We start from the raw sequence: 24842 nt of genomic DNA, 5'->3' as shown, positions 1-24842 counted from the left end.
TTTTCTCCACTTTACTTAAGGCAAACAATGACCACTTATAGTGACTTATAACCACATTGCATTATAACAGTGATAATAACATATTATTAAAGATTATAATGTATTACAATAATGGGAATCATAACACACTTGCAAATTAAAATCTGTAAGTTACCATCAGTTATGTAGCATTATGATACATGACCTCATGAATGATTATAAAATGCTTTTAGGTCCTGAACTGAAGTCCGTCACTGGAACTACATCCTGTCACTGCTGGAAGGATTTAAGGATTCATCCACTAAAGTCACGTTAAAGCTCTCATTTTGATTCACTTTATTGGTGATTTTTTCGTTTTATTCATCTCTTAGTATTTGTCCATTCTCCTCTGGCTTTTTCTTTTTTTGTTTGTTTAGTTTTTGTTATTATTATCTTGAAAACTTGAATAACAATACATGATAAATAAATGAATGCAATGCAGCAGAATGAACAGCAGGTGGCATCACATGCAGCTTCAGCAGCTGATGCAGAGGAGGACTGTAGCAACAGACCAGAGCTCTGGAGGTTTTAATCTGCATCCAGACATTTTAATAAACCTGATTCACCACTTTTAATTATTACTAGTATTTACTGTGAGCTGCTATAGTTTAAATCATTTGATTCATTCGCTCCATTCAAACCTTTTTATGTGATATCTTTTCATTAAAGCACATTGAACAGCCTCATATGACTTATTATGATCAGCTGACAAACACTAAATACTGAGTTTATGTTGTTGTCTTTTCATTTAAATAGGTGAAATATGTATATAATCATACTTTCCTGGCTTCATAATAACAATTTGAACCTCGTGCTGTGATTTAGATGATCATTTTCTAATAATTTTTCCAACTTGTTCAGAATTCATTAAAATACAAAATTGTATCTAATAATGAAAACAATCGTCTCACATTCAGTTCAAGGCGTCAGAGATCAAAGGCTTGGTCTCATTTTGAAGTCACAAGATATTGTCTAAAATGTTGCATTACATGTCAGTCTTTATGAGAATAGAATCCATCCTGGTGAGTATTAAATGAACATAAGAAGTGTCTTAATTGGGACACGAGGCTCCCTGAATGAAGAAACATTCAAAGGGTTTTTATCTCCCGCCTGAAGCAGCAGCCTCTCCTCTCACAGCGTGAACTCCTCATAGCTAACATGTTTCATGGTTTCATCACATTCATGTGAAGCGATTACTGTAACAAAGCCTAAGTGCAGGCCTCCGGGTCCGCGCTGGGCGTCCTGCAGCGCGTTACTGGAGGGACGTGTAACACAACACGGTTAGCCACGCCCACCTTTTTACAGCCCTTACAGTACGAGGAGGGGCGGAGTCTACATCACGCACTTGTTAAATCTGCATCCTAGGATTTAACTCTAAATCACTTATCACATATGTACAGTTCACTTATTGTATTATGAACAGATTCCTGTATCTGGTGCTCAGTCTAGTGTTGAGCAGCTATTTTTCAAAAAGTAGTAATTGTGTGCTGAAGTGTGTGGAGATAAATGTGTGCGGTTGTCAGATGATTAATGGGTCAGGACAAAGGAGATAATGTTCTGCCACTCACAGTGATTTCTTTCTTTCTGTTTTATTGAGACCCACACAATAGTTCCACCTCTTCAGAAGGTTCACAGGGAAACGTATACTGTGGTTCAACGGTTTACTACTGAGCAACAGCAACATTTTGGTGATACACTATATTTTTATTATTGTCAAAAAAATAAATCCCATTACAAAACTAAAGCCAAACACATACAAGTGTAGTGGATTGAACGGCAAATACATATAACTATATATTAATCCGCAGCTGAAAATAGTCCCAACAACAGCATTCCTCGTGTTTGAGTAACGTTTGCTGAAATACTAAACTGACCTTTACTGAGCCTTTCATTACAAATGAAACTATATGTTTCTATATGGAGAGCTGTTTGTTTTTACATATTAACGTCTTCAGTAGGAACTGAAACCCGGCAGACAGGAAGTCAGACGTCATTGTTGGTTTGAGACGTTTCATGAGATTTGTTGACAATCAGAAACCTGTAGATCAACAACAGACCAGCAGATGAAACATCGAATGTTGCTCTGAAAAATACATATTTGGAGAACGTGAAACCTCAACGAGGCAAGAAACAAGTCTCACCACGACATGCAAAAACCCACAGAACCGCGCGTGTGTGTGTGTGTGTATCGTGTGTGTGTGTATCATGTGTGTGTTTGTATCATGTGTGTGTGTGTGTGTGTATCATGTGTGTGTTTGTATCATGTGTGTGTTTGTATCATGTGTGTGTGTGTATTATGTGTGTATTTGTATCATGTGTGTGTTTGTATCATGTGTGTGTTTGTATCATGTGTGTGTTTGTATCATGTGTGTGTTTGTATCATGTGTGTGTGTGTATCATGTGTGTGTTTGTATCATGTGTGTATTTGTATCATGTGTGTGTTTGTATCATGTGTGTGTGTGTATCATGTGTGTATTTGTATCATGTGTGTGTTTGTATCATGTGTGTATTTGTACATGTGTGTGTTTGTATCATGTGTGTGTTTGTATCATGTGTGTGTTTGTATCATGTGTGTGTGTGTATCATGTGTGTGTTTGTATCATGTGTGTGTGTGTATCATGTGTGTGTTTGTATCATGTGTGTGTTTGTATCATGTGTGTGTGTATCATGTGTGTGTTTGTATCATGTGTGTGTTTGTACATGTGTGTGTTTGTATCATGTGTGTGTTTGTATCATGTGTGTATTTGTATCATGTGTGTGTTTGTATCATGTGTGTGTGTGTATCATGTGTGTGTGTGTATCATGTGTGTGTTTGTATCATGTGTGTGTGTGTATCATGTGTGTGTTTGTATCATGTGTGTGTTTGTATCATGTGTGTGTTTGTATCATGTGTGTGTGTGTATCATGTGTGTGTTTGTATCATGTGTGTGTTTGTATCATGTGTGTATTTGTATCATGTGTGTGTTTGTATCATGTGTGTGTGTGTATCATGTGTGTATTTGTATCATGTGTGTGTTTGTATCATGTGTGTATTTGTACATGTGTGTGTTTGTATCATGTGTGTGTTTGTATCATGTGTGTGTTTGTATCATGTGTGTGTGTGTATCATGTGTGTGTTTGTATCATGTGTGTGTTTGTATCATGTGTGTGTTTGTATCATGTGTGTGTGTGTATCATGTGTGTGTTTGTATCATGTGTGTGTGTGTATCATGTGTGTGTGTGTATCATGTGTGTGTTTGTATCATGTGTGTGTTTGTATCATGTGTGTGTTTGTATCATGTGTGTGTGTGTATCATGTGTGTGTTTGTATCATGTGTGTGTTTGTATCATGTGTGTGTTTGTATCATGTGTGTGTGTATCATGTGTGTGTTTGTATCATGTGTGTGTGTATCATGTGTGTGTTTGTATCATGTGTGTGTTTGTATCATGTGTGTGTGTGTATCATGTGTGTGTTTGTATCATGTGTGTGTTTGTATCATGTGTGTGTTTGTATCATGTGTGTGTGTGTATCATGTGTGTGTTTGTATCATGTGTGTGTGTGTATCATGTGTGTGTTTGTATCATGTGTGTGTTTGTATCATGTGTGTGTTTGTATCATGTGTGTGTGTGTATCATGTGTGTGTTTGTATCATGTGTGTGTGTGTATCATGTGTGTGTGTGTATCATGTGTGTGTTTGTATCATGTGTGTGTTTGTATCATGTGTGTGTTTGTATCATGTGTGTGTGTGTATCATGTGTGTGTTTGTATCATGTGTGTGTTTGTATCATGTGTGTGTTTGTATCATGTGTGTGTGTATCATGTGTGTGTTTGTATCATGTGTGTGTTTGTATCATGTGTGTGTTTGTATCATGTGTGTTTGTATCATGTGTGTGTTTGTATCATGTGTGTGTTTGTATCATGTGTGTGTTTGTATCATGTGTGTGTTTGTATCATGTGTGTGTGTGTATCATGTGTGTGTTTGTATCATGTGTGTGTTTGTATCATGTGTGTTTGTATCATGTGTGTATTTGTACATGTGTGTGTTTGTATCATGTGTGTATTTGTATCGTGTGTGTATCATGTGTGTATTTGTACATGTGTGTGTGTGTATCATGTGTGTGTTTGTATCATGTGTGTATTTGTATCATGTGTGTATTTGTACATGTGTGTATTGTACATGTGTGTGTGTGTATCATGTGTGTATTTGTACATGTGTGTGTGTATTATGTGTGTGTGTGTGTGTGTGTGTGTGTGTCATGTGTGTATCATGTGTGTATTTGTACATGTGTGTGTGTCATGTGTGCATCATGTGTGTATTTGTACATGTGTGTGTGTCATGTGTGTATCATGTGTGTATTTGTACATGTGTATGTGTGTATTATGTGTGTGTGTGTGTGTGTGTCATGTGTGTATCATGTGTGTATTTGTACATGTGTGTGTGTGTATTATGTGTGTGTGTGTGTCATGTGTGTATCATGTGTGTATTTGTACATGTGTGTGTGTGTATTATGTGTGTGTGTGTGTGTGTGTGTCATGTGTGTATCATGTGTGTATTTGTACATGTGTGTGTGTGTATTATGTGTGTGTGTGTGTATCATGTGTGTATTTGTACATGTGTGTGTGTGTATTATGTGTGTGTGTGTGTGTCATATGTGTATCATGTGTGTATTTGTACATGTGTGTGTGTGTATTATGTGTGTGTGTGTGTGTCATATGTGTATCATGTGTGTATTTGTACATGTGTGTGAGTACTTCACTCTCACGTTACCTGCTGCCCCAGATGGATGGATGAGTTGATAATTGGAGCAGTGACACACAAGAATACCCCCCCCCCCCCCCCCCACACACACACACACACACACACACACACACACACACACACACACACACCAATCCATGCAGGATGTTCACACCTTCCTTTAGGGGGGATCTGTTGGGGGGGGATCTGTTGACTGTTTCTCTGATAAATTTTAAATATGTGACTCCTCTGCTCTGTACAGAGGTGCAGCCTAGATATCTGTCTGTCCCCTCTTGTAACATATGGGACGGCCCGAGGGGAAGTGAAGGGGGACTGAGGGGAAGTGAAGGGGGACTCTGCCAAAATGGAACTGGGCCATTGTTCAAAAGTGCTGCCTTCTAAAAAAAAAACAACTTACAGATTTTCACTTTTTCAACACCGGCTTCTCCGCAGGAAGTCGTGTTGGACGGGTGCGATGGAGACAGAGGACAACGTTAGACATTCACGAGACAAACGGACAAATGACATGAGACGAGAGAAAAGAGGACGGCATGCAGCAACATCTTCATGAACCGACGCGTCTCTGCCATCTGTCGGCCTTCTGCTGTTCCACCTCTACGTCTTCATTCATTGAGCGGACGGCCATACGCTCCCACTCACACTCGACCTGAGATCAGTGAAGCACTGCTCTGACTGGCATCCTGCTACTCTATCCTCTGGTAAACCATCACTTTGGGCTCCAGGAGTGAAGTTGATGTGAAAAGTATGTAATTGCTTATTAGGCTAATTAGCGCAGAGCCTCGTTCAGCCTCTCTGACCTCATTAACACTTCGATAGAAAGAGTCATGTTCCACAAACCAGACCATCTCTGCATACATGTGCTGTTGTTAATTGAAAACAAAATCTATATTTGTACAGATGACACTCATGTCTTCAAGGTAGTACAAGGTAGTATAGTACTAGTTACAGTATAAGGTGACCATATAACTACCTGAAGCACACCTTTCAACACCATTCACAGCAGACAAAAACAACTGTTTTGACTGCAAAGTCCACCAAAACAGTGTTTCTTTGATCAGTTAAAGAACGTACTGCATTGGTGTCGTATAATTACATCCCTTTTTAAAATTAAACACACTTGTGTATCGCAATCTGGCCATCTAATAATAATGAACATGAAAATGACTCTGGCTCTCTAGGCTTCGTAACGTTACTACTCTCCTGCTCTTTTCAGTTGTTACTGCAGAATCACCTCAGAGGGTCCACAGACGACGGTGGATGAAGAAACATCGTCATCATTTATCTTCATCGCAAACAAGCAAACCCACAACAACCACGCTAGTTAAGGTAATAGGTTATGGTAATAAGTTATGGTAATAAGTTAAGGTAATCAGTTATGGTAATAAGTTAAGGTAATCAGTTATGGTAATAAGTTAAGGTAATCAGTTACAGTAATAAGTTACGGTAATAAGTTACGGTAATAAGTTAAGGTAATCAGTTATGGTAATAAGTTAAGGTAATAAGTTATGGTAATACGTCATGGTAATAAGTTAAGGTAATCAGTTATGGTAATAAGTTAAGGTAATAAGTTATGGTAATAAGTTATGGTAATAAGTTAAGGTAATAAGTTATGGTAATAAGTTATGGTAATAAGTTATGGTAATAAGTTAAGGTAATAAGTTATGATAATAAGTTACGGTAATAAGTTAAGGTAATCAGTTATGGTAATAAGTTAAGGTAATAAGTTATGGTAATAAGTTAAGGTAATAAGTTATGGTAATAAGTTAAGGTAATAAGTTATGATAATAAGTTACGGTAATAAGTTATGATAATAAGTTATGGTAATAAGTTATGGTAATAAGTTATGGTAATAAGTTAAGGTATTAAGTTATGGTAATAAGTTAAGGTAATAAGTTATGGTAATAAGTTAAGGTAATAAGTTATGGTAATAAGTTATGGTAATAAGTTACGGTAATAAGTTACGGTAATAAGTTAAGGTAATAAGTTATGGTAATAAGTTAAGGTAATACGTCATGGTAATAAGTTAAGGTAATCAGTTATGGTAATAAGTTAAGGTAATCAGTTAAGGTAATAAGTTAAGGTATTAAGTTATGATAATAAGTTATGGTAATAAGTTATGGTAATAAGTTATGGTAATAAGTTAAGGTATTAAGTTATGGTAATAAGTTAAGGTAATAAGTTATGGTAATAAGTTATGGTAATAAGTTAAGGTAATAAGTTATGGTAATAAGTTATGGTAATAAGTTACGGTAATAAGTTACGGTAATAAGTTAAGGTAATAAGTTATGGTAATAAGTTATGGTAATAAGTTACGGTAATAAGTTAAGGTAATAAGTTAAGGTAATAAGTTAAGGTAATAAGTTATGGTAATAAGTTATGGTAATAAGTTAAGGTAATAAGTTATGGTAATAAGTTAAGCTAATAAGTTATGGTAATAAGTTAAGGTAATAAGTTATGATAATAAGTTAAGGTAATAAGTTATGGTAATACGTCATGGTAATAAGTTAAGGTAATCAATTATGGTAATAAGTTAAGGTAATCAGTTACGGTAATAAGTTACGGTAATAAGTTACGGTAATAAGTTAAGGTAATCAGTTATGGTAATAAGTTAAGGTAATAAGTTATGGTAATACGTCATGGTAATAAGTTAAGGTAATAAGTTACGGTAATAAGTTAAGGTAATAAGTTATGGTAATAAGTTACGGTAATAAGTTAAGGTAATAAGTTAAGGTAATAAGTTAAGGTAATAAGTTATGGTAATAAGTTAAGGTAATAAGTTATGGTAATAAGTTACGGTAATAAGTTAAGGTAATAAGTTAAGGTAATAAGTTAAGGTAATAAGTTAAGGTAATAAGTTATGGTAATAAGTTATGGTAATAAGTTAAGGTAATAAGTTAAGGTAATAAGTTAAGGTAATAAGTTACGGTAATAAATTACGGTAATAAGTTAAGGTAATAAGTTAAGGTAATAAGTTATGGTAATAAGTTAAGGTAATAAGTTAAGGTAATAAGTTAAGGTAATAAGTTATGGTAATAAGTTATGGTAATAAGTTAAGGTAATAAGTTAAGGTAATAAGTTACGGTAATAAGTTAAGGTAATAAGTTAAGGTAATAAGTTATGGTAATAAGTTAAGGTAATAAGTTATGGTAATAAGTTAAGGTAATAAGTTATGGTAATACGTCATGGTAATAAGTTAAGGTAATAAGTTACGGTAATAAGTTAAGGTAATAAGTTAAGGTAATAAGTTAAGGTAATAAGTTATGGTAATAAGTTACGGTAATAAGTTAAGGTAATAAGTTAAGGTAATAAGTTAAGGTAATAAGTTATGGTAATAAGTTATGGTAATAAGTTAAGGTAATAAGTTACGGTAATAAGTTACGGTAATAAGTTAAGGTAATAAGTTAAGGTAATAAGTTATGGTAATAAGTTATGGTAATAAGTTAAGGTAATAAGTTAAGGTAATAAGTTAAGGTAATAAGTTACGGTAATAAATTACGGTAATAAGTTAAGGTAATAAGTTAAGGTAATAAGTTATGGTAATAAGTTAAGGTAATAAGTTAAGGTAATAAGTTAAGGTAATAAGTTAAGGTAATAAGTTAAGGTAATAAGTTATGGTAATAAGTTATGGTAATAAGTTAAGGTAATAAGTTAAGGTAATAAGTTAAGGTAATAAGTTAAGGTAATAAGTTATGGTAATAAGTTAAGGTAATAAGTTAAGGTAATAAGTTACGGTAATAAGTTAAGGTAATAAGTTAAGGTAATAAGTTATGGTAATAAGTTATGGTAATAAGTTAAGGTAATAAGTTATGGTAATAAGTTAAGGTAATAAGTTATGATAATAAGTTACGGTAATAAGTTAAGGTAATCAGTTATGGTAATAAGTTAAGGTAATAAGTTATGGTAATAAGTTAAGGTAATAAGTTATGGTAATACGTCATGGTAATAAGTTAAGGTAATCAATTATGGTAATAAGTTAAGGTAATCAGTTACGGTAATAAGTTACGGTAATAAGTTACGGTAATAAGTTAAGGTAATCAGTTATGGTAATAAGTTAAGGTAATAAGTTATGGTAATACGTCATGGTAATAAGTCAAGGTAATAAGTTACGGTAATAAGTTAAGGTAATAAGTTATGGTAATAAGTTACGGTAATAAGTTAAGGTAATAAGTTAAGGTAATAAGTTAAGGTAATAAGTTATGGTAATAAGTTAAGGTAATAAGTTATGGTAATAAGTTACGGTAATAAGTTAAGGTAATAAGTTAAGGTAATAAGTTAAGGTAATAAGTTATGGTAATAAGTTATGGTAATAAGTTAAGGTAATAAGTTACGGTAATAAGTTACGGTAATAAGTTAAGGTAATAAGTTAAGGTAATAAGTTATGGTAATAAGTTATGGTAATAAGTTAAGGTAATAAGTTAAGGTAATAAGTTAAGGTAATAAGTTACGGTAATAAATTACGGTAATAAGTTAAGGTAATAAGTTAAGGTAATAAGTTAAGGTAATAAGTTAAGGTAATAAGTTAAGGTAATAAGTTATGGTAATAAGTTATGGTAATAAGTTAAGGTAATAAGTTAAGGTAATAAGTTACGGTAATAAGTTACGGTAATACGTCATGGTAATAAGTTAAGGTAATAAGTTACGGTAATAAGTTAAGGTAATAAGTTACGGTAATAAGTTACGGTAATAAGTTAAGGTAATAAGTTAAGGTAATAAGTTAAGGTAATAAGTTATGGTAATAAGTTAAGGTAATAAGTTATGGTAATAAGTTACGGTAATAAGTTAAGGTAATAAGTTAAGGTAATAAGTTAAGGTAATAAGTTATGGTAATAAGTTATGGTAATAAGTTAAGGTAATAAGTTACGGTAATAAGTTACGGTAATAAGTTAAGGTAATAAGTTAAGGTAATAAGTTATGGTAATAAGTTATGGTAATAAGTTAAGGTAATAAGTTAAGGTAATAAGTTAAGGTAATAAGTTACGGTAATAAATTACGGTAATAAGTTAAGGTAATAAGTTAAGGTAATAAGTTATGGTAATAAGTTAAGGTAATAAGTTAAGGTAATAAGTTAAGGTAATAAGTTAAGGTAATAAGTTATGGTAATAAGTTATGGTAATAAGTTAAGGTAATAAGTTAAGGTAATAAGTTACGGTAATAAGTTAAGGTAATAAGTTAAGGTAATAAGTTATGGTAATAAGTTAAGGTAATAAGTTAAGGTAATAAGTTACGGTAATAAGTTAAGGTAATAAGTTAAGGTAATAAGTTATGGTAATAAGTTAAGGTAATAAGTTATGGTAATAAGTTATGGTAATAAGTTAAGGTAATAAGTTCATATTTTGAACAGATGATGTTTAGTATTTATGTAATGAGAGGTGTACTTATAACCTGATGACACTAAAGGAAACAAATGGAAAAAAGTAAACATTTTGAGAATATTGAGAATTTAGAAACAATGGTTTCTTGCAGTTGATTTAGTCCATTTTCTTTGTTCATTTAAAAGTCATCACACAGCTCTGAACCACGAGGGTTTGAGCTGAAGGAGTTTACAGTTAAGAACCAACAATATTCTGCAAATGTACCACAACACACACACACACACACACACACACACACACACACACACACACATAAGTAACGTTAGCACGTGTCCCTCGCTGGCCTTCATGTCAGCGCCGCCGCTCGCTCTCCGTCAGCTGAGAGCGGAGTGATGCGGTTCTATTGATATCTGTGGTGGGAGACCTCGCCTCCACCATGCCCACACATCGCATGACGACTCCCTGCTTCTCTCCAGCACACATTCAGGGTCGCACTCATTGGCGGTGCATGCACAAACGCTGCATGTATTTATAGAAGTTTGATCGCACACACACACACACACACACACACACACACACACACACACACACACACACACAGATAGATACTGACTCGGCTGTGCCGGTGTTACATAACGGTGGCCTACTAAAGCAGCGCTGCACGTGACCTGCGTGAGATGATGTTGAACTCTGCCGAGGGTTAGGCCCACTACCCTCCTGCTCCATCACACACACACACACACACACACACACACACACACACACACACACACACACACACACACACATACACACACACACACACACACACGTATTCACACACACACACACACACACACACACACACACACACACACACACACACACATACACACACACACACACACACACGTATTCACACACACACACACACACACACACACACACACACACACACACACACACACACACACACATACACACACACACACACACACACACACACACACACACGTACAAACACACAAACACAAACACACACACGTACAAACACACACACACACACACACACACACACACACACACACACACACACACACACCTATTCACACACACACACACACACACACACACACACACACACACACACACACACACACATACACACACACACACACACACATACACACACACACACACACACACACACACACGTATTCACACACACACACACACACACACACACACACACACACACACACACACATACACACACACACACACACACACACACACACACACACACACACACACACACACACACACCCCTCCCCTGACTCAGACTGACATCACCGTAGGCCTCAAGGCTGCTCTCATCAGCCGGTTGCTAGGCAACCCTTTCGTCCACAGGCACAACCAACGCACATTTAATCTGGGAGGCTGAGAGACGGGGATGAAAAAAACATGGAAGAAGAGAGAGAGAACGAAAAAAAGAAAGAAAGAAAGAAAACCCACAAATGTCCACTGGTGGTGCCGAGGCTGAAAGGAGAGGAGGAAAGGGCACGAGGAGCAAAAGGATGGAGGGCACGAGGGAGCGAGATGGGGGAGCATGTGTGAATCTAGGCCATCTTCTGTGCATCTCTGTTGCCATCTGTTTGACAGTCAGAGAAGCAGGACCACCCCCACCACCCCCCCACCGGGCCTCTCTGGGTCCTATCTGCGAGTCTTATCTGCTGCTCAGTGAAGGACCAAAACCCTCCACAAGACAAAGCAGTGCCACAGGAAAACCCCCTCTGAGCACAGAGGCAAATAATCGGAGAGACCCCGGCGACACCCGAGAGAGAGAGAGAGAGAGAGAGAGAGAGAGAGAGAGAGAGAGAGAGAGAGAGAGAGAGAGAGAGAGGGTTTAAAACTCCACCAGACGGCAACAATCGGGAAAAACCCCCAGATTACAAGCAATCTACTGGTTTTAGCTAGGATGACATCTGGTGGTGTGATCCCACAGAGGAACCAGAATACTGAACTAAGCTAATCAGATCAGTCAACATCCCTTCAGACTACACACAGAAAGAACATAACAAAAAGGCAGCCGTGAGCAGAGCTGCAACGGATCACAAAACTCACGGTTCGGATCGGATCACGGGGTCAGAGTCACCAACATATATATACATATATATGTCATATTCAAGATAACTTGTTATTACTTTTTAATATCATTAAAAAACACATCCCCTCTTGTAATTGTCCCTGAAAAGCTAACATGAAATACTTTCCCCCTCTAATTGCAGCTCATATTTTCATTAAAGCTAACATAAGTCACATTAAAAGAGAATTCAAAAAGTACATAAAAATCTCTGCTTTCCAGAAGTCCTAAAAACATGATGTGCAAAACAATCCTCTTAGTTGCAACAACAACAACAACAACAACAACAAAAATCATTTCAAATGCATGGCTTGGGGGGAATAAACAGTTTACTTTGAGAGGCTGCCAGCTCCATTCACCTGATACCTCAGCACCATCGTACTGTTTCCGAGATGCTTGTGGGCGTCAACCTCTATAAAAACATAGCAACCAGGTGTCACATCCAACACAAATCCAACAGGAAGCTATGAAAATGGCAGAAACAGCGCCAAAAACTCCCCCCCCGCAAATATTGCGAGGTGAAACGCCGAGCTGACAAAACTCGTTCCAAAACCAGAGTGAGTCTTCGGAATGTGTTTACAAACCGCAACTCAACAAATCAGACAACAAATCTTTAAGTGCTGTGTATTCTGTGTGTGGCAGCGTGAACCAGGCCGTGACCCCGTACCGTGACGGTTTGGCCTGACGGCGGTGGATGTACATGCTGCAAAGGCCCACGGCCGACCAACCAGCCAGACCTGACGGACCAAACGACACCAAACCGCCCCAGAGAGGAGAGACCAGATGGATGCTAAGCTGACCCAGCTAGAACCTGAGGCTACTCCACTACCCAGCATGCTCCTGGCTGTCTGATGCCCGGTCGCAGAAAAATAAGACGGATGAAAGCAGCGGGAGGTCAGTGACCTTTGAGCCCACATCTTCACAGAGACCTGGATCCATCGTGGTCCAGGATCAAGCTACACTTGACGGGGGGACAGAAAGCAGGACTCTGGTGGACCAGAGGAGGAGGACTCTGTGTTTACATCACGAGGCCTCTGGTGGACCAGAGGAGGAGGACTCTGTGTTTACATCACGAGGACTCTGGTGGACCAGAGGAGGAGGACTCTGTGTTTACATCACGAGGACTCTGGTGGACCAGAGGAGGAGGACTCTGTCTACATCATGATGCTCAAACACAGTCACAGTTGATGAACAATATTTTCCTCATGTTGAGTTTTTAATGTGAAGATGTCGATCATATTATCTGATCAGAGAATGTTTTTGTTGATGCTGTTTACATTCTTTATGATGCAAATAAAATAATGCACAACAGGAATGTTCTACTGTTTCTGTTGTGTTCATCATGTGTTTCTTGTGTTACAAACGGGCTACAACTGAATTTCGTTGTGCATCCCTGTGTTGCACGATGACAATAAATGTTTCTTAAATCCTTGAAACACTGAAACGAGCTGCAGGAGTTTCCATTTTTCCTCACTAGTATTCAACTTCATGCTGCAAATCTTCTGTCATCTACTTGACAGGAGCAGCATACAGTTGAAATATGTAATTTATATTTGAGTGACAGTGTTCACAAGAATATGCCAACACACACACACACACACAGACGGACAGGCGGAGACACCAACAAGACAACTTCAAACCAAAAGACCATGTACCATGTAGGCGATGGATAAAACTGTGAAAGTGGAAACGGGGCTTTGGTGTGACGTGGAACCTACCTGTGGAGACGGGAGACACAGAGGGCATGAAGAAAGAAGAGGTGAAGGAACTACAGGAGACTGGAGAAAATGGAGATGAAGATGGAGAGGCGTGGGCTGAAAATGAAATGAGTACAAGGTGTAAAGGTCAAATGGACATGACTTTGAACAGAGGATGAAAATGAGGATAACGCGATAGCATGTGGCGTGAAGCGTGAAGGAGGGCACTCAAGGCCAGACCTAAGCGGCTGCTGGGCGTCTCGCTGTAATCGCCACGAACGGACGTCACCGTGTTGATGCGATGCCGTCGGCACAGTCGCCCGGAGGAATCGACTCTTTCCCCTCTGCTCTCTACAGCTCTCTGATGAGCGATGGGACCATTCATGTAAAATGCATGTGAGGGGTGAATTATTCATCGTGCTTTTTATTTCCCTCTCATACAGAGGAGATGTGAGTTTAAAAAACCATGAGCATGAGCTGGTTCAGGTGCAGGGTCCATCAAAACGCTGTCCCAGTTACTGTCGAATGTTGACTCCTGCGTGCCCCGAACAATCTAAAACATGGCAGGAAATCGATCTCGTTGTATCAAATGTACCACCTCTTAATCCTGCCTATCAACAAGTAAACCCTACAGTGGTCCTCTGTGCTTACACCCAAGTAAACAGTCACTTTAGATAAATCAACCAAATAGAAAGCGAGAGTATGAGCACATGTGCTACATTATTAACATGATTAACTCCCCAGAGTTATCAGATCATCATGTGAAGAGCTTATACAGAAGGATGTCCATGGATCATGATACACAGACCTCACAAGCTGAGACTTCTACCACAATAAAAGCTTGTTTCAACACTATTCTCTACTGCCAAATATTGTGACAAGAAACATTCAAGTCCTTTTTGGAGGGAGTTACATAATAGGACTATTTCTTGGCGAACAACAGCAGGGTGGCAGTGACTTAGCACAGCCTCTCGACGTCTTCCAGTAACAGTGAGGTTGCCAGGTTTGGCATCATCAGATCCCTTTACAAAGACCCGTGCTCGCCTCTGACAACCTGCAAAGCTATGCTCTGGAATTTGTGATATATGTACAGTATGTAAAGAGCGCAAGCCTCAACAATATGAAGCTTCTGAAAAACCTTGGGTTGACCATGCTTCTATAAAACCCTTCACATTAAATACATTACACACCTTCATATACACTTCACAAGACTCAAGAAGCTATAATCTACAAGACATAATTTAAAATCCTGTTTACACAAAAAACAAACTCACAATAATCAATGATGAGCATGTCCTTTTGTGATATCACAACACATGGGGAAACAAAACCCAAACTACCTGCATATCGGCAAGATATGTCAACGAGTATCTCTGGTGAACCGATCCTGTAAGAAAAACTCCTGGCTTCTCCCAAATGAACAAAATAAACCCAGCTACACTGTGCACAAAACATATAGTATCATTCAGGCATTGCTACATGCAAATACTGCAATAGGCAATCCGCCATGAAACCACTATGGACTGTAAGGGGTATACTTAACCCATCCAGAGAAAGAAGTTCTTACACAAGTTACTAACCATTGAGGAAAGATCTGGGACTGACATACGGGGAATTATACACATCAAAATAAGAAAATGTGAGTAAAAAAGATAAGTCAGAGCCATGAGGGTCTGACTTATCACGCACCTTGTTCCGAAGCCCCCCCTGGTCCCCGTCGGGGAGTCAAGGCTGTCTCCTGGCTTGGCTGGCCTGTCGCGATTCATTTGCTGCAGAATGGAGCTCAGCTCGGTGATGACGGTGTTCTTGCCGTCCGGTGTGGATGGGGGGCTGCGCAGCTCCGGGGGCTGATCGCCCCACAGTTTGGATGTCCTTTGAGTGGGAGTCCTAGGAGGTTCAGAGGACGAAGGGGGAGGGGGAGGGGCCTGAGGCGGTGACCCATAGGACTCCGGGGGCTCTTCAATGAGAGCGTCGTGATAAAGCGATGTCCTGTTGATGACGGACTTGCCCTTGGGTTTGGGTGGCACAGGGGGCCGATCCACCAGGAAGGCATGTCCGTCCGCGGTGGCATAGAGGCTCTCCAGAGCGCTGTCGCAGAAGCCTCCCTCTGATGACAGGGTGGAGATGCTGGAAACGGTGCTGGTGGTGTCCATGTGCTGAGGATCCCCGCTACTGCGGCTGTCTACCTCCTCGATGCCCGAGTCACCCACCACTGACTCTGAGTCTGGTGGAGGAAGAGGATATGAGGGGGGCATGCTGTTCGCCACCCGTTTGTGTTGATCCATGACAGGTGGTGGGGCGTGAGCGTGGTATGGGGGTAGAGCGGGTCCCCCATTCCGTCTCTGTTGCTGAAGCATCTCTGCAATGGCACTAGCCTGGTCATCAGGAATGTCAATACTGTTGGCAAACTCCAGCGGTGGGGGAAGGGGCTCTGTAAAGTCAAAATCCTCATCAATGTCAACTGAGGCGAGAGGGGGAGGGGGGATGCGGAAGGACAGCTTTACTGGTTCTTCCATGGACTCGCCTACGGTAATGCTCCTCCTCTGAGCTATGGTTAGCTGGGGATTGGAGGACAGAGTTGTGGTGTTGAGAGGATCGGGTTGGTTGGGGTCCTTCAGTTCAGATGGCCTGTTGCTGTCCTGGCCCTCCACCTCTTGGTTGTTCACCTTGTTGCTTGCTTCGTTGCTGGTGTGGACCATCAGCAGCCCTGCTGACTTGGGTTGCGATGCGTCTGCCACATCTGCCGGGGCGCTTTTCCTCTCCTCTACTGCCTGATGCTGCCGCTCTTCCCGCGCCCCATCGGACTCGTACTTCTGCTCCGTCATCTGCCTCCGCAGACCGCCTCGGCCAGGCCGCCCCATAGTTGCAGTGGAGATTGCAGCAAAACTTGTCTCGATCCCGGAGCGTAGTTTGGTGTCAATAAACAGAGGTTGGTTGAGGTCTGGTTTGTGGCTTGGCTGAATTGGGAGGGACTGGGCTTCGTGCTTGGGCGTTTGCTGAACCTGAGGAGGATTTGTTGGCTGATTCTGAGGATGGTTTTGCTGCTCCTTCATCGCCCGGTCACGAGCTGCCAGGGCCAGAGCGAGTGGAGAATTAGGATCCAAGGGCTTGCCGGTGACAGGATGGAGGTAGGTCCCGTTGGCCCTGTAGTGGCTCTTAGGAGGAGTGGCTGGGAGACTAACGGGACTGTCCAGGTTGGTACACTGGCCTGTTCTGGTGTTTAGAGGCTCCCGTACCACTGTGGGCTCAGGGGTGTTGAAATCTGTCATGTTGCCACTCCCGCCACCAACAGGTGGCCCAAGCTGTGCAGCGGGAGGGGGACCCAATATCCTTCGAAGACGCTCGTCGCTACTGAACATGCCTTCATCGATGGACTTTGACTGGCGTAGGCGAGGGGTTGGTGTGGGACTACTGTAGTCATCATCCCCAATGTCTATTGACTGGAAGGCAATTGAGTGTTTTTTTGCCTCTAGCCTTTTCTCCCGGTCTCGTACTGCCCCGGCAATAGCTACCGCAAAGGGGTTGCTTAGAGACATAGGGTCTTCAGGACGCAAGCCACAAACAGTGGGCGTGAGAGGTGGGTGTTCAGGGGTGGTGGGCTCGATCTCCATACTGCTACCCTGGCTGCTCTTGCCACTGCTGCTGGTGGAGGGCTCCTTCACGATTATGGTGGGGATGGGGATGGAGGAGCATGTTCTTTCTACGGGCGTAGTGGGCATGGATACGGCGCCCGAGGGGTTTGCTGGCATGCGACACGTTTTCTCGGGACTGTCCTCAACGTTGTGCTGCTTTACTAGCATGCCCTTCCTTCGAGCTGGTTTGGCTGGCACATACAGTGTCTTATTGCCCACCTCGGAGTAAGGGTTCTCCGGCACCGGCGTGCGCCCTCGAGTGCGTGTGCTCTCGAACTGCTCTGAGCTCTGGCGGTAATAGCCACGCCTTAACGTACCGACGTCTGTGGTTCGACTAATGGTCTTCACTGCATTGGGTGAGTTCTGGATGAAGCTGGGTCGCGTGGTGCCGTAACCCTTGGGTGTAGGGCCAGAGTTGTAGTCGGGTGGCGAAGGGGGTGAAATGCCTGGAGGGGGAGGGATGTCCTCTGAGGTGTCGGGCATAGAGAGGCTGCGGGCGAACTTGAGTAGAGGCGGTGTGAGGAATCCCTGTTTCTCATCCTCCGTTGTACCTTGGAGAAATGGAGCAGAAAGAAAAATGATGTGAGGACCTGGAAGCGACACCCCCTATTATTTATTTCCAGCATGGCTGCCTCTTTACACGGCAAATGTCTCATTTATAGATGTGAGCTCTTCCTTAACCTTTATTTATCTGAGCAGGAGGTTCCTGAGATTTGTGAGAGGCCAGAAGGATAAAAAAAGAAAAGTCGGCTACAAGACGTTTGCTGCAGCAAGCCGGAATTTACTGGTGAGTTTATTCGACCATTCGCCAGTCACCATCAATTGAAATCTTGAAACCGGAAGTAAGGACAAAAAAATAAACCTTTATATTAAAGGCAGAATGTTTAATTCAAATCTATTCAAAACAGCAATGGCGTCCTTGGCTGACTTTACTCTCTTTCAGAGGCTGTAGCAGGCAACACTCCAAACTAAAGCAACATTTTGGCCAGGGAAAAACTGGCATGGCCAAATTCACAGTCATTTGACCTTTCAGCTCAAAATATCTGAATACTGAATGAAAATGGGTTCTATTGGTACCTAAGAGTCTCCCCTTTACAGGCAGACCCACTTTATCATAATCCCATGCAGTTTGGGGCAAAACATAAGCAGTTTTTTGCATGCAGTATGATTGTGTTTTTATTGCCTATTCTAATAATGGTGTATTTGAATATTTCTCCCTAAACAGTCTTGGAATTGCATAAATTGGGTATGACTGAAAAGCTTGTGGAATGAGCTTGATTGTATTCATGTGTGATGTTGTTAGTCTTCATAGAAGCCATTTCACATAGTGAGATTTTTTTGGAAACTCAACGTAAGTGTATAAAATGATCTGTTGTGAACTTTAAAATAACCACAGTCTCGTGAAACTCTACAACCACAAACTAGAGACCTAGTGCATTCCTATGTATGTTGACAATAAGGGTGTTTCTGAGTAGTTTCCACAACAAGAGGTGCTCGCCATCCAATCGCACAAAAATTACAGAAATCTCCAAATGGGAAAAGTTTTAGATCACAGCGTGGATTTTACTCTGGTGTTCCTCAAGGTCTTGGTGTCTTAATGTGGTATTTTCGATCATTATTTATCAATTCTCGAGTGGTAAAAAACGGTTAAATCTTGCACCAAATATTCGTGAAAAATGGTATTACGTTTTCCAAAAATTGCTGCAGCAACTTATGAAAAATAAGTGAGCATTGGGAATGCCGTCATATATTTCCATCATAATAGTCTCAGCCCTTGTACACTTTCACAAAATATTTTAATTAATTACAATTTATTTTTAATTTCTGATCTATTACACAGTGCTGCTCTTTGAAGGAGTGTATAACACTTCCATGTGGCATATATCTTGATCTTCTATCTCTGTCTAAAGACCACAAAAATGTGTTTATGGTAAAGTGGGATGGAGTGGAAGAGGCTAAAAATATCAAATTATCTCACTTAAAAGACCAAAATGGCTTGAAAAGTTACATTCATTGTAATTTGTCAACACTTTGTCAATGAGTGACGCTGTTTAGTCGACACACCGGCGACATGCTCTAAAAGTGCTTTCATAGCCATCATTGCCAACCAAAAAAGGTTCTTCATTTTTTTTTTTTGTCATAATAATCAAAAAGCGCTGTGAGTAACACCAGCCTGCACGGCGTCCCTCTAGTTCAGCAGTGAGAATGAGGTCTCAGCATACGCTTAATGACCTCCAATATTATCGCCTGAAAGAACACTTTGCTGACTGGATCGTTCTAATTTATCTATAATTAGCTGCAATATTGCTGGAGCACACAGAGCAGGTCCTCTGAGCATTAATAGAATATTACGACGAGCTGAAAAGCACGAGGTAATGGACATGCAGTCGCTCGCACATACACACTCGACGGCACACACGGCATACCTATGGACTTTTGCTTTTTCAAAGTGCCCTTTTCAGGTAGCCCCAGGAATGCCCCTGGCACAGTGGGTGGCACCACTGCTACTCCCTGGCGGTCATGATACATGGACTGCAAACCAGAACTTTGTTAATGGTACACAACCAAAAAACACACAGTCGGCATTGGCTCTCTGACACCTACAGCATCTAGTTTCAGTTATCGATCAGTACAAAATGAGCTGTAAAACAACAACAAAAATGAAACATATTTAAAATGAATGTACTACAATCAAAACCAACAAGAAGTAACAGTATAATATACTGTCTAAACTGTGTAATTCTTAAACAGTGACGGTCAAGTGACACCTACATTCATATCAGCTGCCGTAACCAAGCATCGACTGGATGGGCGTGGTTTGATTGTGGCGATCTTCATATCGACAGGCGAGGCCTTCTGCGCGTGCGTCATCTCTTCTACTTTATCTGGAAGATGAAGCGAGCCGTGAGTTCGTGAGCAGCAGCAAAAAAAACAACAAATGAAATCAAACGCAGAATGCCGGACTGAACTTGCAAAGCCTTGGTGAGTTTCTCATGGGGCCAAACGCAAGCTAATCATTCACAGTGACCCTTCTCTGTGTTTCCACACTGAATTGCAGATGAGACTGAAACAAAAATAAAACATTGAAACACAATCATCTTTTGGGGGACGGGGACGGGGACGGGAGGACTTTGATGAAATGTGTCGGTGCGTCCAGCCTTGCAAGCCGTGCAAGCCTCTTTCCAAACAGCCGACTCAGCAGCATCATCCAACTCTCAGGGTTGTTCCCTCATCCGATGTAAGATGAACAATGAGGTCTGTCAAGTTTGCCGTTATCTTTCTCAGTCGTTTTTTCTTTTTTTTTTTGCAACGTGAGAAAGGTGTCAACGGCAAATTTGGCAGAAGTGAACTTCCCTCTGGTGTGTGATGATGCCGTCAGACAGAGTCCGACCAAAAAGAGGTTTTGCTCAGAGAAGCTACATGCTAGCCCCCGACCTAGCCTCTCACTGCGGGACCTCCCCGGCTAGCTCTGTCTAGGACGTGGAAAGCTTCCATGCACTGGGGGGGGGGGGGGGGGGGGGGGGGGGTGTTGCAATTACTTAGAGTGACTTGGAAAACAATCCTCTTCTTCTGCGCATCTACACACAGAGGAGAGGAGTGGGGGGAGGGGAGAGGTGAGGAAGGGAGGAAAGGTGGGAGGAAAGGAGCGTCAATGACCTTAAGTTACAGCTAAAACACAAACACAAACACACACGCAACAGGAAGAAAATGCACATCTCCTCGCTCTCTCCCGACTGGATTGCTGCTATACAGCACATCAGACAACGTGCAACACGGTTGCCCTGGAAACCAACAACACACACACACACACACACACACACACACACACACACACACACACATATACATACACACAAGGTTGTTGTGACACAGAAGGGAAAAAGAAGGCACACAGAACCCACATTTTTTAGATCAGATAGAATGAACAAACATTAAATCGCAATAACAGTGTTTTTTGTATATTTGTTTAACACACACACACACACACACACACACACACACACACACACACACACACACACACACACACACACACACACGAGTAAAGAGTTCTGTAAGTCCTCATTAAGGGTCTCATGTTGAATTTCTCCCGGACATTAAATATCGCGAGGCTTGCTGCTGCTTAGGAAGCGCTCTCTTTAATAAAGAGCGAATAACGAGACGATCTCTACAACCGAGTCAGAAAGAAGAAGAAACAATAATGTGTGACTGAGCGAAGAACAGAGGAGCTTTCTATTCCACATCGACACAACATTAAAACGTGCAACAGCGACGCTCACAACACAATGAAGTTCACAACAGCTGAAGTGAAAAACAAGGTTGTAAATCATGCAAATACACAACGTCAGACAAATCAAACTCTCGTAGAGGCGTTAAAGTAAGAACAGGGTTAGATCGTCACAGTGAGGTGGTGGTGAGGGAGGAATGTGACATAAATCAATCATTGGAAATGCTGGATCAGACTGAAACATGCCTACAGTCACTTACCACCTTTCTTTTTCCTTAGAGTGGCTTAAAGGGGGGGGTGACATAAACAGATTTTGGAGTCTTTAAAGCACAAAAACTGACTCAATCCTTCTCACAAGCTGAACAAAACACACACTTGTATCGTAGCTTTCTTTAATATTTGCAAAAAATATTTTTTAAAAATATTTAATTACATTTATCCTGCAGCGGCAGATGCATATGTCTCTGAGTTTAAATTCAGATCTGAAGACTGTGATGCTCTTAAGACTTTAAAACGCTACCAGGCTACATTATCATTACTATGCATGTGTGAGGTATAAGAATGATGTGTCAAATAAGCAGCTCTGGAAGAAACATGCTGACCAGAGGTAATATTTTTCTGTCAGCAATTTTCCTGCAATATAAGAAGACTCCCTCTGCCGTCATTTATTTATTCCTTCATTCACCTTTCATCGCTCCGCCTGCTCTTTGCACACCGTTGACACACATGCGTCTCTACAGTAAATCACAAGCTGCTAGTCAAAAACAACACCCCCATCAATGCATCTTTTTTTTATTGTTCTTTAATTAATCATTCAAGCTTTATAATGACACAACTCACGGTGACATCTTTATTTGAGTTTAAAACTCATCGACTGTTTGTGCAGCACACAGAGTGTTTTATTAAAAAAGTGATCACCTGACAAATGGACCACCTCTTCATGAAATTAAATCCCATTTTTAATAACATTTACATTCAGTAACTATCCCGGTATGAAGCAGTTTTTGTTGTATTGGTGGTGGCGGAGTCCGCCATACCACAGCCTCACTGTTTACTGTTTACTCTCTAAACATCATGTACAAAGTTACTGCAGGCGGCAACTTTAGGTTTTGAAAAGTGTGTTAAAGCTGCATTCTCTCTAGTGTCCACCAGGGGGCGACTCCTCTGGTTGTATAGAAGTCTAGTCTAAAATGACTCTACTTCTCTCTTGATTTATTCCCTCAGTAAACATTGTAAACATGAGTTTATGGTCTCAATCTCTAGTTTACAGTCTTCTTCAATACAGCATGATGTTCATTTAGTACATTATGCTCCATTTAGAGTCAAACACACCATAAAGCAGGGGATGATTTAGGGGCGGGGCTACACAGTGATTGACAGGTCTCTACCACAGCGTTGTCTGGTCTGGGAGTTGTCCTCGTTTTTTGTCTTACAACTTAAACTCTTTCACAGTGAGTTTTCACTTCAGGAAAGTACATTAGTAACCTTTTTGGTCACATAAATAGGTCTTGTTCAGCGGTTGTACTTCTCCTCACTCCTGGGTTCTAAAAAAACAAGATGGCGTCGGCCAAAAACCAAGATGGTGACGGCCTAAATGCCGAACTCGAGGCTTGAAAAAGGCAGTCCACAAACCACTGGGTGACGTCACACTGAATACGTCCACTTCTTATATACAGTCTACGGGGTAAACCATGCATGGTACAGTGGTCCCTCCTTTCTATTTCACACATCCTGCCCTCCCTCCCTTCCTTCTTTCCTTTTACCCTCCTCCCTTTTCACCGATGTGGCCTCCTGTGTCTCCTTCTGCTCATGTGTCAGAAAAAAACCGCTGACTGCCCTGCCTGTCAGAAGGTATTGGGACGACACAGCACTTTTAATGCAACACATAAAGAGGGTCATGTGAAGCGGCCACGGCGACAGCTCCATGGTTGCGGGTGTCTCTAGAAGCAAAGAGGTCCTTCATGCATGATGGAGATGAAGGAGATGAGGAGGGAGGAAAAGCAGTTCTTCTACTTATTTAAGAGGCAAAAACCAAAGCGAATGACGGGAACTTAATTAGCCAAGAACAAAAAGCTTCATTCAGCCGCCGTGAGCCGATGGATGTTGCAGTCAAGCAAAATGGATGGAGGAAGGTTATGCAGCGACTAACTGCTTACCTTTATCCACTATTGAGAGATTTAAAGAGTTCAACGAGAACAAGAAGGAAGAGGAAACAAGCAGAGAGAGGTGCTGTTAGACACAGACCACTTCCCATATGACACCGTGAGCAGAACGTCAGGCCGAGGACGCTCTTACCGAGTTCCTCCAGTTCCGAGGTCATCGACTTGGAGCGCATAGACAGGGCTGTGGTGGGAGCTCTCTTTGGTGGGGGAGGAGCTGAGGGAGACAAAGACACACATGAAGAAAATACATACACCTCATTTTGATTTAGTGGCAGTTCATGAAAGATAATTGTTCATTTGAGTCATGTTTGCCATAAGTTACTGTACATCATCCCACGGTCTGGGTGTGTACTCGACTCTGATTGGCTGCCAGGTGTCCATTAATTCCTGATAATCTCTGTTCACCGTTCTAAATGAATGCGCTGGCAACAAAAACATCTGAATATCTTATTTGCAACAACAATTGTAGTCCTACAGTCTTGTTGTTAAACATACTGCTAAATTATATTCATTGTCTTTCAACCGTACGCGTTGTTTTGACTTTGAATCTTGCTAGCATAACGTTAGCTTCATGCTAGTGTTATGCAAATAAAACAATTTGTGAAAACATGACATTGATTTGGGGATCTTAACATTCCCCGGATAGCTAGCTAGTCTTGTTGTTAGACAATGTCATTGACTAGCATAAAGTTATCTTTACGCTTTAAAAACGTAATCAGCATAACGCTAGCATTAAGTTAGCATTATGCTAATAGAGATTTCAAGAAAATATTGATATTGATTCAGGCTAAATGGATTGCTAGTCTTGTTGTTGAACATTCTTTTAAATTATGTTTACTTTTTGTCCACCCTAACACGAGGTTATTGACTTTGAATCTTAACGTTAGCTCGGTGGCTCGTAGCTGAGACAGATAGAAGTCGAATCTGACGTC

General features: G+C 40.9%; 1 protein-coding gene across 1 annotated transcript in view; it reads right to left on the bottom strand.

The window, feature by feature from the left end:
- LOC137877015 (SH3 and multiple ankyrin repeat domains protein 2-like) overlaps positions 1-24842 on the bottom strand; it is a 58837-nt gene that overhangs the window by 6413 nt on the left and 27582 nt on the right. Inside the window, exons 5-11 of the mRNA XM_068716693.1 lie at positions 24044-24124; positions 23905-23913; positions 22009-22032; positions 21060-21098; positions 20293-20405; positions 19947-20052; positions 15578-18071 (exon numbers count right to left, since the gene is read on the bottom strand). Of these exons, the coding sequence (XP_068572794.1) occupies positions 15578-18071; positions 19947-20052; positions 20293-20405; positions 21060-21098; positions 22009-22032; positions 23905-23913; positions 24044-24124 (2866 nt within the window). The remainder of the gene's footprint in view (positions 1-15577; positions 18072-19946; positions 20053-20292; positions 20406-21059; positions 21099-22008; positions 22033-23904; positions 23914-24043; positions 24125-24842) is intronic.

This window comes from Cebidichthys violaceus, unplaced genomic scaffold (assembly GCF_023349555.1).
Source record: "Cebidichthys violaceus isolate CVI_PGR_0920_01 unplaced genomic scaffold, fCebVio1.0.p SCAF_204, whole genome shotgun sequence".
In the NCBI taxonomy this organism is placed as follows: domain Eukaryota; kingdom Metazoa; phylum Chordata; class Actinopteri; order Perciformes; family Stichaeidae; genus Cebidichthys; species Cebidichthys violaceus.
This window is presented reverse-complemented; position numbering and strand designations above follow the sequence as displayed.